The 13911-nt window shown below is 36.0% G+C and overlaps 1 protein-coding gene across 1 annotated transcript in view; it reads left to right on the forward strand.

The window, feature by feature from the left end:
- The window catches only part of PPP4R4 (protein phosphatase 4 regulatory subunit 4), a 122552-nt gene extending 110254 nt beyond the window's left edge, over positions 1-12298 (forward strand). The window contains exons 23-25 of the mRNA XM_007447313.1: positions 4205-4275; positions 9406-9553; positions 11995-12298. Of these exons, the coding sequence (XP_007447375.1) occupies positions 4205-4275; positions 9406-9553; positions 11995-12019 (244 nt within the window). The 3' untranslated portion in view covers positions 12020-12298. The remainder of the gene's footprint in view (positions 1-4204; positions 4276-9405; positions 9554-11994) is intronic.
- Positions 12299-13911: the final 1613 nt, after the last annotated feature.

The following is a 13911-nucleotide window of genomic DNA, read 5'->3' on the forward strand; positions in this document are numbered from 1 at the left end:
CAACCACTGCGCCACCAGGGAAGCCCCTACCCATTTTTTCATTGGGTTGTTGTTGTTGTTTTTTTTTGATATTGAGCTGCATGAGCTGTTTATATATTTTAGAGATTAATCCCTTGTCAGTTGCTTTGTTTGAAAATATTGTATCCCATTCTGAGCGCTGTCTTTTCGTTTTGTTTATGGTTTCCTTTGCTGTGCAAAAACTTTTAAGTGTAATTAGGTCCCACTTGTTTATTTTTGTTTTTATTTTCATACTCTAGGAGGTGGGTCAAAAAAGATCTTTCTGAGATCTATGTCAGAGTGTTCTGCCTATGTTTTCCTCTAAGAGTTTGATAGTGTCTGGCCTTACATTTAGGTCTTTAATCCATTTTGAGTTTATTTTTGTGTGTGGTGTTAGGGAGTGTTCTAATTTTATTCTTTTACATGTAGCTGTCCAGTTTTCCCAGCACCACTTACTGAAGAGACTGTCTTTTCTCTATTGTATATTCTTGCCTCCTTTGTCATGGATTAGGTGACCATAGGTGCGTGGGTTTATCTCTGGGCTTTGTATCCTGTTCCATTGATTTATTTTTCTGTTTTTGTGCCCGTACCATACTGTCTTGATGAATGTAGCTTTGTAGTATAGTCTGAAGTCAGGGAGCCTGATTCTTCCAGCTCTGTTTTTCTTTCTCAAGATTGCTTTGGCAATTCAGGATCTTTTGTGTTTCCATACAGATTGTAAAATTTTTTGTTCTAATTCTGTGAACAGTGCCATTGGTAATTTGATAGGGAGTGCATTGAATCTGTAGATTGCTTTGGGTAGTAGAGTCATTTTCACAGTATTGATTCTTGCAATCCAAGGACATGGTATGTTTCTCCATCTGTTTGTGTCGTCTTTGATTTGTTTCATCAGTATCCTATAGTTTTCTGAGTACAAGTCTTTTGTCTCCTTAGGTAGGTTTATTCCTAGGTATTTTATTCTTTTGTTGCAATGGTAAATAGGATTGTTTCCTTAATATCTCTTTCTGATTTTTCATTGTTAGTGTATAGGAATGCAAGAGATTTCTTTGTGTTAATTTTGTATCCTGCAACTTTACCAAATTCATTGGTAAACTCTACTCGTTTTCTGGTGGCTTCTATGTATAGTATCATGTCATCTGCAAACAGTGACAGTTTTACTTCTTTTCCAATTTGGATTCCTTTTATTCCTTTTTCTTCTCTGATTGCCATGGCTAGGACTTTCAAAACTATGTTGAATAATAGTGGCAAGAGTGGACATCCTTGTCTTGTTCCTGAACTTAAAGGAAATTCTTTCAGTTTTTCACCATTGAGAATGATGTTTGCTGTGGATTTGTCGTATATGGCCTTTATTATGTTGAGGTAGGTTCCTTCTGTGCCCACTTTCTGGAGAGTTTTTATCATAAATGGGTGTTGAATTTTGTCACAAGCCTTTTCTATATCTATTGAGATGATCATATGGTTTTTATTCTTCCGTTTGTTAATATAGTATATCACATTGATTGATTTGCATATATTGAAGAATCCTAGTATCTCTGGGGTAAGTCCCACTTGTTCATGGCGTATGATCCTTTTAATGTGCTGTTGGATTCTGTTTGCTAGTATTTTGTTGAGGATTTTTGTGTCTGTGTTCTTCAGTGGTATTGGCCTGTAATTTTCTTTTTTCGTGATATCTTATCTTTGTCTGGTTTTGGTGTCAGGGTGATGGTGGCCTCATAGAATGAGTTTGGGAGTGTTCCTTCCTCTGCAATTTTTTTGGAAGAGTTTGAGAAGGATGAGTGTTAGCTCTTCTCTAAATGCTTGATAGAATTCACCTGTGAAGCCATCTGGTCCAGGACTTTTGTCTGTTGGAAGATTTTGAATCACGGTTTCAATTTCATTACTTGTGATTGGTCTGTTCATATTTTCTGTTTCTTCCTGGTTCAGTCTTGGAAAGTTATACCTTTCTAAGAATTTGTCCATTTCTTCCAGGTTGTCCATTTTATTGGCATATAGTTGCTTGTAGAAGTCTCTTAGGATCCTTTGTACTTCTGCGGTGTCAGTTGTAACTTCTTTTTCATTTCTAATTTTATTGATTTGAGTCTTCTCCCTTTTTTTTCTTGATGAGCCTGGCTAAAGGTTTATCAATATTGTTTATCTTCTCAAACAACCAGCTTTTAGTTGCATTGATCTTTGCTATTGTTTTCTTCATTTCTATTTCGTTTACTGCTGCTCTGATCTTTATGATTTTTCTTTTACTAACTTTCGGTTTTGTTTGTTCTTTTTTCTCTAGTTGCTTTATGTGTAAGGTTAGGTTGTTTGAGATTTTTCCTGTTTCTTGAGGTAAGATTGTATTGCTATAGACTTCCCTCTTAGAACTGCTTTTTGTTGTATCCCATAGGTTTTGGGTCGTCATGTTTTCGTTGTCATTTGTTTCTAGGTATTTTTTGATTTCCTCTTTGACGTCTTCAGTTATCCATTGGTTATTTAATAACATATTGTTTAGCTTCTATGTGTTTGTGTTTTTTACAGTTTTTTTCCTGTAATTGATTTCTAATCTCATAGCGTTGTGGTCTGAAATGATGCTTGATATGATTTCAGTTTTCTTAAATTTACTGAGGCTTGATTTGTGACCCAAGATGTGATCTATCCTAGAGAATGTTCCGTGTGCACTTGAGAAGAAAATGTATTCTGCTGCTTTCGGATGGAATGTCCTATAGTTATCAATTAAGTTTATCTGGTCTAATGTGTCATTTAAGGCTTGTGTTTCTTTATTAATTTTCTGTCTGGATGATCTGTCCAGTGGTATAAATGGGGTGTTAACATCCCCCACGATTATTGTGTTACTGTCGATTTCCTCTTTTATGGCTGTTAGCATTTGCCGCATGTATTGAGGTGTTCCTATGTTGGGTGCATAAATATTTACAATTGTTATATCTTCTTCTTGGATTGATCCCTTGATCATTATGTCGTGTCCTTCCTTGTCTCTTGTAACATTCTTTATTTTAAAGTCGATTTTGTCTGATATGAATATTGCTACTCCAGCTTTTTGTTGATTTCCATGTGCATGGAATATCTTTTTCCATCCCCTCACTTTCAGTCTATATGTGTCCCTAGGTCTGAAGTGGGTCTCTTGTAGACAGCATATATATGGGTCGTGTTCTGACTTAATTTTCATTTTATAGTCATACATCTTTATGTGAAATGTTTACATTATTAAATAAAATCAGGATTAATTTTTAGGTTTTTATAGGTCAGTAATTTCTAAGTTATCTTCTATAAAGATTTTATGTTAAAAAAAAAGTAGTCTACACATTTGCATAAGAAATAGGTATCCTGGAATTCTAGGAAGACTGCTGCCCTGATGCTTTATAACAACATCATGGAATCCGTGTATTGTTTATGCTGTATCACCTATGCCACAGAACTTCTAAATGGGTATGAACGTGCCCAATTTACTAAATGGATGTGGACATCCGTTTGCTGCTAGTGTTGTTTCTGTCCGTAAGGAAGAACACTGGCCTGTTTCTGTGGTAAAGTGCTGACAACAGAGTTCTCCTGATGGTAGATGAATGTGTAGTCTCCCTTTTGGCCCAGAACACAAAATTATAAACAGTTAAGATTAGGGGAGAATCAGCATAAATTAAATGACCACGAATTTTATATATCTTGTGCACATACAGTATATAACAGCTGTATATCAAGCGGCAAGCGAAGTAATTTTAAGGGAACAAAAATGTCTTCAAAACTATTTACCAAAAATATAACGTGTTATGGGAAAAATGTTTTTCTTGTATTATTTTTATCTTTTTATAAAAGATTGAATAAAAAGCTTATTCTAGATTTTCAGCTATGTTTTTGGACATTATTGGTAGATCCTTCTAAAGTTCCTAGCCAATAGGGTGATCTCAAGATGGAGAAAAGAGATTAGAACTAAAGATAAGTTATTTCCAGGAAAATTTTATCCACATTACCTGTTTTGGCTGAACATCAATAGAAAACCTGTTATTTTGATGTAGCAGAAGTTTAAGGAGTTGATTTTAAGTTAAAGACAAAGTAATTATTGTGAGGCGTGGAGTGTAAAAAATAAATGAGAAATAAAAATAGCAAGCATGTTTCATAAGAAGTAGAGGAAAGCATTAAAAAAAAGATGAGGGAAGACCTAGTGCTAGATGACTGGGTTTGAAAGAAACATATTCTTGTATTTTAACTAAATCATGTTCTTTTCTAGTAAAAGTTCTACAGCAGCATATACACCTTCTGTCTCAGGGTTAACAAAGACTTCTGTGATTTCACTAACTGGTAAGTAGAAATCTGAGCTCTTCAAAAAATTGTTAAATTTAATAAAATATGATTTTCCTTAAATGACCCATTTCTTTATTTCTAGATACAGTTTCCCTAAATTTATATCTATCAAATAGCAAAGAAATTAAACTTTTCCCTAGCAATTAAGAAGATGCTTAACAATGCTATTTTGTTTTCACTGTGTCAAGAGTCAGAGTTCAATATTTGCAAAAGAGGAAAAGGACAAAATAAGATAGGTTGTACCACGGTCTGTGGACCTAATGAGGCATAGACTGAAAGTTTTTGCAATAATTTTTAAGGAAGGTAAAAACAGCAGGGCTTCACTGTGGATCATATGCTGCTGAACAGTTACAATATTATGTATTTGAAAGTTTATACCAGGGGTAAAGGGCCACATGATAAATATTTTGGGCTCTGTTGGCCAACTGGTTTCTGTCACAATTACTCAACTGTGGTGTGACAGAGTAAAAGCAGCCATAGACAACACACAAGTAGGTATGGCCTTTATTGGACACAATATTGTTGTGTCTCAGGGAACAGGGAGGCCTGAGGAGGTGAGAGATGGGGGAATGGCCAGTAAGTGGAGCAGTCAGAACAGATACAACATAAATCGATTAAGTTTGCCGTCTTTTTTTTTTTTTTTTGACAAGTGTTCTTTTTTTTTTAAGGGAACTTTATTTTTATTTATTTATTTATGGCTGCGTTGGGTCTTCCTTGCTGTGTGGGCTTTCTTCAGTTGCGGTGAGCGGGGGCTACTCTTCATTGCAGTGCACAGGCTTACTGCGGTGGCTTCTCTTGTTGCGGAGCACGGGCTCTAGACACGCGGGCTTCAGTAGTTGTGGCACATGGGCTTCAGTAGTTGTGACATGCGGGCTTCAGTAGTTGTGGCTCACAGGCTCTAGAGCACAGGCTCAGTAGCTGTGGTGCACGGGCTTAGCTGCTCCGCGACATGTGGGATCTTCCTGGACCAGGGCTCGAACCTGTGTCCCCTGCATTGGCAGGCGGATTCTTAACCACTGCACCACCGGGGCGCCCAAGTTTGCCATCTTATGTGAGTGTGGTTCATGGTGCCACAAGACAATTGCAATAGTAACATCAAAGATCATGATCACAGACCACCATTAATATAATAATAATGAAACAGTTGGAAATATTGTAAGAATTATCAAAATCTGACACAAAGACAATAAGCGAGCAAATGCTGTTGGAAAAATGGTGCTGTTAGACTTGCTGGCCGCAGTGTTGCCAGAAACCTTCAATTTATAAAAAACGCATTTTCTGTTCTATCTGCAGTAAAGTGAAGAGCAATAAAACAAGGTAGGCTTGTGTATGATATGCACATTCTAAAACTTAACATCCAAAGCCTTAAATAAAAGCATGTCTCTCATAAGGGTAAATTATTTATTAAAATATTTGAAAAGTATTCTATCTTAAAATTTCGGTATTATTTTGGGGAGAGGAATAGGTTGAATGAAATATCTCCTAGGTTTCTTGATTAGAAAAATGTGCTTATTACTTATTATTTATTACTTAATGAATTACAGACTGAGGAAAAAGTCACTATACAGTTACATATCTGATCTACAAAGAGAAAATGGGAGCAAAATGTCTCTTAACAAATGTATTAAGTGTTCACAGAGAGAAGAGATTTTATTTACTTTTGAGGCTTAAGACGGGCTTCAGGATGATTATCACTTGAGGTGAACCTTAAGGTACGCTAGGATTTTGACAGGCAGAGATGGGTATGGAATACTGTCCCATGCAGAGGACCTGTCAGAAGCAAAAGCTGACTGTTGTGTCTTCAGGAGACAACAGCAGGCTGTTTGGCTGGAGCCCGGAGAGGGTGTAGCGGGAGTAGTGTTAAATAAAATAAAGGTAAGGTCAAGTGTAGAGCACAAGATCTAATTGATGCTTTTTACTTAAGGTGAATCCATCAGTCATCAATTGCAGCATTCCAAAGCTATGTGGGCACCACAGACTGGGGGAAGTGTAAAGGGAATTCTAGTAAGGATTCAGGGAAACATTGCAATGTATCCATTTTTGGTGGGTATGAAAATTAGTGGAACCCTCTGGAAGCAGTTTGGTCAAGTTCATCAAGAATCCTAGTTTTAAAAAATAGTCTATGCCTCAGAAAATCCCATTTCTAGTGATCTGTCATGAAGTATAAATAAAACACATATAACGAGAAAAAACTTGTCACAGTGTTCCTCCTTGACATGATGTGATGAAGATGCTACTTTACCTCTTCTCATCCTCCCTCAAACCCGGAACCCTAGTCTAATTGTGAGAAAAGCACCAGACAAATTCCAGTAGGGGCACATCCTACAAAATATTTGACCAGTACCCCTAAAAACTGTTAAGGTCATCAGAAGCAAGGAAAGGCTAAGAAACTGTCCCAGTCAAGGAGAGCCTAAGGAGACCTGACAAGTAAGTGTACTGTGGTGCCCTGGATGGGATCCTGAGACAGAAGCAGACGTTGGGTGAGAATGACAGAATCCAACCACACTGTGGATTTTCGTTAATAATGATGTGTCACCACTGGCTCACTAATTGTACCAAGTATAGTATGTAAATGTAAGGTGTTTATAATAGGGGAACTGGGTGAAAGGGGTAGGTGGGAATTCTTCATACTCTCTTCTTAATTTTCCTGTAAATCTAATACTTCAAAAAATTGTCTATTTAAAGATAACATTTAAAATAACTTCAAAGATTTTAAATGCTTAGGGATAAATTTAACAAAATGTGTGCTAAATACACACTCAGAACTTCCAAAATGTTGCTGAAAGAAATTAAAGAAGACATAAATAAATGGAAAGCTGTACCATGTTTATGGATTAGAAAACTTAATATTGTTATGATGTCAGTTCATTTTAAATTGAGCCAGAGATTCAGTGCAATCCTGATAAAAATTTTGACAGTCTTTTTGAAATTTACTGTGTATTCAAATTCATAGAACTGAGTATTTTGAAAAAAAATAAAGTTAGAGAATGTCAGTTACCTGATTTCATCATTTACTACTGCAGCTTCAGTACTCAAGACTGTGTGCCCTGCCCTGACATACATAGTCAGCTGAGTTTCAACAAAGGTGATGTGACTGTACTTTTCAAAATGATACTAGAACAATTGGATATCCATAAAAAACCCAAAGAACTGAACCTCAATTCTTATCTCACAACTGTACACAGAATTAACTCAAAATGTATTCTAAACTTAAGCATAAAAGCTAAAACTCTGACATTTCTGAAGAAAATACAGAAGGGAGTCTTTGTGGTTTTGGAATTGACAAAAGTTTTTCCAAACCATAAAGAAAAAAATTAACATATTGGACTTCATAAAAATTTAAAGTTTTAGCACCTTGAAATAGAGCATTAAAAAAATAAAAGGCAGGACACAGATTAGGAGAAAATATTTATATTACATATACCTGACAAAGGACTTGTATCCAGAATATACAAAGATCCTTTTTTTTAAGTTGAAGTGTAGTTGATTTACAATATTGTGTTAGTTTCAGGTGCACAGCACAGCAATTCAGTTATACATATATTCTGCCTCAGGTCCTCTTTCCTTATAGGTTATTACAAAATACTGAGAATAGTTCCCTATGCTATACAGTAGTTCCTTGTTGGTTATCTATTTTATTATTTATATAGCGGGGTGTATATGTTAATCCCAACCTCCTAATTTATCCCTCCCCCACTTTTCCCGCCTTTCCCCTTTGGTAACCATAAGCTAGTTAGTTTTCTATGTCTGCGAGTCTCTTTCTACTTTGGAAATAAGTTCATTTGTATCTTTTTTTTTAGATTCCACATACAAGCAATATCATATGATATTTATCTTTCTTTGGCTTACTTCACTTATTATGATAATCTCTAGGTCCATCCATGTTGCTGCGAATGGCATTATTTTATTCTTTTTTTATGGCTGAGTAATATTCTATATTCCACCACATCTTCTTTATCCATTTCTCTGTCGATGGACATTTAGGTTGCTTCCATGTCTTGGCTATTGTAAATAGTGCTGCAGTGAACATTGGGGTGCCTGGATCTTTTCGAATTATGGTTTTCTCTGGATATATGCCCAGGAGTGGGATTGCAGGACCATATGGTAGTTCTATTTTTAGTTTTAAGAATATACAAAGATCTTTCAAACAAATCAGGCAACTGATTTTAAAATGGGAAAAAATTTGAACACGCACTTCATGAAAGAAGATGTACAAATAAGTAAGAAAAAAGATGCTTAAGATCAGTAACCATTAAGAAATGCAAATTAAAGCAATGAGTAACCCCCCCCACACACACACACAAACACACAAACACACAAGGAGATACCACTTCACACCCACTAGAATGACTAAAAAGACTCACAATATCAAGTGTGTGTGAGGAGGTGGAGAAACTTTCCAGGACTCTCATATGTTGCTGTTGGAAATGCAAAATGGTATAATCACTTTGGACAGCAGTTTGGCAGTTTCTTATGAAGTTAAATATACACTTACTATGTGATTCAGCAGTTCCATTCCAAAGACTTTTACTGAAGAGAAATTAAAACATATGTCCATACGCAGACTTGCACACAATTGTCCATAGCAGCTCTATTTGTAATAGGTTACACATTTTTTGGAAAAACATCATAATGTCTGTCAATAGAATGGATAGACAAATTTTGGCATGTCTGTGCAATGGGACTACCAGTCAGCAATAAAAAGGATGAAGTATTGATGTGGATGAATCGCAGCATAATTATGCTGCATGAAAGAAGGCAGACAAAATAGCATACATACTGTATGATTCCATTTATACAATATTCTATAAAATGCAAACTAATCTGTAGTGAGAGGAGGCAGGTCCGTGGTTGCCTGGAGTGGGGGAGTGGGGTGGAGGGAGGGATGACAGGAGGCGGAACAAACATCCAGTGATGGGTGTGTTCACTCTTGATTGTGGTGATGGCTTCATGGGTGTATACAAATGTCAAAACCTTAAATTTGTGCAATTTATGGTATATAAATTATACCTTAATAAAGTTGACTTTAAAAGAAGGGAAACAAAGTCAGTTATCATTAACCTTCTCTAAGGTTCGCATCTCTCTAAGTATATTCCATCTGGCTGACGGTACACGTATTACTTTCAGATGATTCATTCCGGCCTCGTAATGCCGGCAGTGCTCCCAGTTCCTTTTCGTCTAATACTCCCCTGCCCAGCACCTCCCGAGGGACAGGTAACTCAGGTGATCCCAAGAGCAGTGGAAGTAAAGATACACAACCACGGAAGGCTACCTTGTAAGTAATCCAGTGATGCACTGCTAAGTGTTTTATTCTGTTCTTTTCTCAGTGTACTTTCCTTCCCACTTAAATACTTCTCTGAAGAATAGAAGATGTCTGTAATGAGGCAGTGTCATCAATTAAAAGGGATTATTATTATCACTGTTACGTCAGATACTTTATATAAGATAACTTATATGTGGCAAAAACATTGTAACCTTAGGAAGTTGACAAGAAACTTTAAATGGTTCCCACTAATATCTGAGATCTGTTCATTTTTCTGCGAAATATTTGCATTCAGGAAATTTAGCTCTGAGAAGACACTGAGTGTAATTGCATTCCTTTAAACAACTAGCTTAAGTACACAGCATTGAATCACCCAATGCTCAGAGGGATGGGTGTAACTGATGCCACTTAAGAAATATTACTGCAGCATATAATCCAGAGTTGTGGGTCCAATAAGCTAGAGATTCTACAGACAACATTTGTTCCTTAAAGTTATAAAGGTCATAAAGGGCCTCTGTTCTCCTTTTCCCCTTGTGGTTCCTTTTTATGCACCATTTGTATCTTGTTTGAATTGTCGAAGCCTTTGTTTCTTTTAGGTTAAACATTTAAGAGGGTAGTGCCAAAAAATATCTCCATAACGAGAGGTCGTATCCAGGTAGAAGTGATTTATCTGAAATACCCAAACTATAGTTACACGTTTCCTCTTTCATATGGGACACATGAATCTTCTGATTAGAAGAGAATTTAAACAGGATTCAGACTTTCTTTTAAACATGTTTCACTTAATTCATGAATATTTTCTATTATCAAGTTTCTGATGTGCATCTTTTTGCAGAAACTCCACACTGGAGTCCCATTTAGGAACTGAACTGTATTATAATTTGTTCAAAAATTTTAATTGGTCATTGGTGTATACAAATATAGATGTATTCAAAATTCATTCAAAACTTAGAAATACATTTATTGAATAGAGCTCAAGGGAAGAGTAGGACTACATAGTAGAAAAAAGTAATAGTAAATAGGAAAAATAGTGTTGATAGTACAGGTTAGTAGTATTAACACAGAAGATACTTTTATTTACAGAGAATCTCTTAGCCACACAATTATTGCTCTAATGATTATACTGTGGGAGTTCCATTTAAAGTCTCAAAATGGAGGCAGGACAGGGTAATGGTCTATGGAGAGCACGGAGCTGGAGCCTCATGCCCTGGTTCCCGTGGCAGTTCCAGCGAGCACTCTGGCCCTCCGTGTGCCCGCGAAATGACAGGGCAAGGCTCACAGTTCGTCCTCTGAGGCGCCTTCCATTCTGGCATCCTGAAATCCTTCCTCTCGATCATCCTTGACCCTCTTCCTGTCAAAAGATTGCCCTGGAATTCTTCTATTGAAGACCACGTTTAATAACATCAGAATGCAGTTTATTCTCTTTTCAACTTATCTTTCTAAATGCAATAGGCATTTTTTAATAAGTAAAGACCATTGAAGCCTAATATATTTATACTGGCTCTCCTTTATTTCAGATTACTATCTTTATCTGTTTTTTCGTTGTTAAGCATGTTTTTCCTTTTTATTGACTGAATTTTCTCTTGCTCAATATTTATAATACATAATTATATAAATAATCACATAATCAGTTATATCTATAATTGATTGTTTTAAAAAATGAATCTAGAAACAAACACTCTGCTAACAAGTCACAGAAGTTTGTTTCTTCTTTTCTGAATATTCTGAAGAAGGGAGGAATATTGGTATCACAGCTGCTTTATTAATGTGTAACTGAATCTGCAAGTCCACAACTCTCTCTCCATGTTACGTGGTTCTAATTTGGACTTTCTCATGAATGCACACCGCCACATAACTGAAATAGGTGATTGATATCTACATTGGTCATGTTTCTGTGGAGTATTATCCACCGTTCAGTGCCTTGCCATATCCAAATGAAAATCTATCCTTTTTTTCTTAAAATAAACCTAGGAAGTGATTTCAGAATCTATTAATTACCTCAGTTTTTGCTGCTCAAAAAAATTCTATGCAATACATTCTCCAGCTTTACAGTATCATGGAGATGACACATCTGGTATTTAGGAATATCAGTGTCTTAAAGGAAGTACGGAATGCATCATATCTTATGTCTTTCAAGGCCAGACAATTGATATATTTTTAGGCTGTGTTAATTTCTGTTATGGTTATAGAAAGTGAAAAACATAGGAAAAGTATGAATTGAATTGAATGCTATGTTAGATGCACATAGGATTTAGTAGTTAAAGGTTGTTCCAAGTGATCTTTAATATGTAATTCACAGTTCTCATATATTAGGTTTATTCAAAGTAGGTTATATCTATTTCTTTACTTTTGTAAGCATTATATGGATAAAATTTTTCATGTTTTGTTTTCTTTGTTTTTCCTTTCCTTCTCCTTCTTCTCCGTCTCTTCTTTCTTTCCTCCTTTTGACAAAGAAAATCCAGAAAATCCAATCCTTAGATCATCTGCTTGAAGGAGGCAAAACAAAGACAACTGGAGATAACGTGATCGATGGACGAAAGCTAAAGCAATGGCTCGGGCTTTTTTTTTTTTTTTTAAATAAATGGGAAAGAGAGAGATACATAATGGCAGCTGATGTTGATAAACGTTCCATGTTTGAAATTATATTCCCTAGGAGGTATAATATATATTTCTTGAATAATAATGTGGTTACAGAATTCCAATGTTATAGTGAAGTGTAATGAAAAACAACTTTAGGTATGTGCTTTAGCTACTGCTACAAAAGAGATAAGTCTGCATTTATTTGTGCGGGAAACCATCTATTTAATTGTTCTAGAGTTTAGCATTTACAAATTGAAAGGTCCAAATCAACTGAAATTGCCCTGCCTAGATAATCACTTGGAGGGGGACTTGGGAGTAAGAATGACACTGCATTTTCTCACAAATCTCCAAGCCCAGTTGAAAAGTCACACCGAAACAGGGTACAAACAGCTGTCCGAAATTATATCAGTCCTACGATTGTGATGACAAGATGTTGTACCTGGACATTCCGGAATTAAAATTTGGCAATGAAAATTCTACAAAGATTTCTGATAACTTTTAGCTACCGCTACCTTAAAAATAACAGATTGATGATTTCCTTTATTTCCTAGAAGAATTTATTTTATAAATACTTTGTTTACATTTTAGATTGTATTTGTCCTTACTGAGTTAAAAATGATGACTCTAGTTTGAATCAGCTGTTATTCCAAGCTGTCATGCTTAAGCTATGTCAACAGCATATATTTGTACTAATGCTAATATTTCCATCAACATTTGCCTGTGGAATATATTCAGTTCTTAATTTTAAAAATGTCAGTTCTTGAGATATACTGTATGAAGCTATTGTCAGCTTCTCTATTTCAAAATGCAATCAGCATATAATTATATTGATATTAGAAAATATTTGTTTTTTTTAAATATACTGATGTATGATAAAGATGATCTAATTTGTGAATGCATATGCGTGTGGTTACTTTTTATAATGTGAAATAATGAATAATGAATTTACTCAAAATAAAACATAGGTTAATGAGATACCTGTGTTTGTGAAAAAAGTTTTAAATACTTTCCTGCAGTTTTTATTCTGTAATTAAAGACAGTTCATTCTTAAGTAATGAACAAGAAAAGCGCACGGACATCAACTATAAATTACCTAGGGGACAGCTACTCAGTGTGAGGCTTTCATGCTGTCTGTTTCCCCCTTTCCTTACATATGGCCTCTTTATTGGCTTTTTTTTTTTTTTTCGGCACGCGGGCCTCTCACTATCGTGGGCTCTCCCGTTGCGGAGCACAGGCTCCGGATGCGCAGGCTCAGCGGCCATGGCTCACAGGCCCAGCCACTCCGCAGCATGTGGGATCTTCCCGGACCGGGGCACGAACCCGTGTCCCCTGCATCGGCAGGCGGACTCTCAACCACTGCGCCACCAGGGAAGCCCTTTTTTGGCTATTTTTACTGATTCTTAATATCTTTCATTTAAGGACAATCAGGTAAATGGAATTGTTCAACCATTCATTTTGTCAGTAATTAAAAATTGAGTAGGTATGAGAAGCTTGACAGTACTGGTTAATTCGTGCATTCTTTGTGGATTTCATTTAACTGTTTTAGTGACGTCTCCTACTAACATCACTAACGTGGAACTGAATTCATTATGATCTAGGAGAGAGTATTGGGCGTATGTCATGGACCTCAGAACAGCGTCAGTTTTTCTAGTACTTTGATTCATAGTCCACATTGACCCTGTTACTTAAAAGAATGGAGAATTTCAGTTTCTTTGTTCAAAAATAAATTTAGCAGAGTTAGGAACTTTTTATTTTCCACCACGCATGTGGGAGAAGAGGAAAGCAATTTG

This window comes from Lipotes vexillifer, unplaced genomic scaffold (assembly GCF_000442215.2).
Source record: "Lipotes vexillifer unplaced genomic scaffold, Lipotes_vexillifer_v1.1 scaffold1017, whole genome shotgun sequence".
Lineage (NCBI taxonomy): Eukaryota > Metazoa > Chordata > Mammalia > Artiodactyla > Lipotidae > Lipotes > Lipotes vexillifer.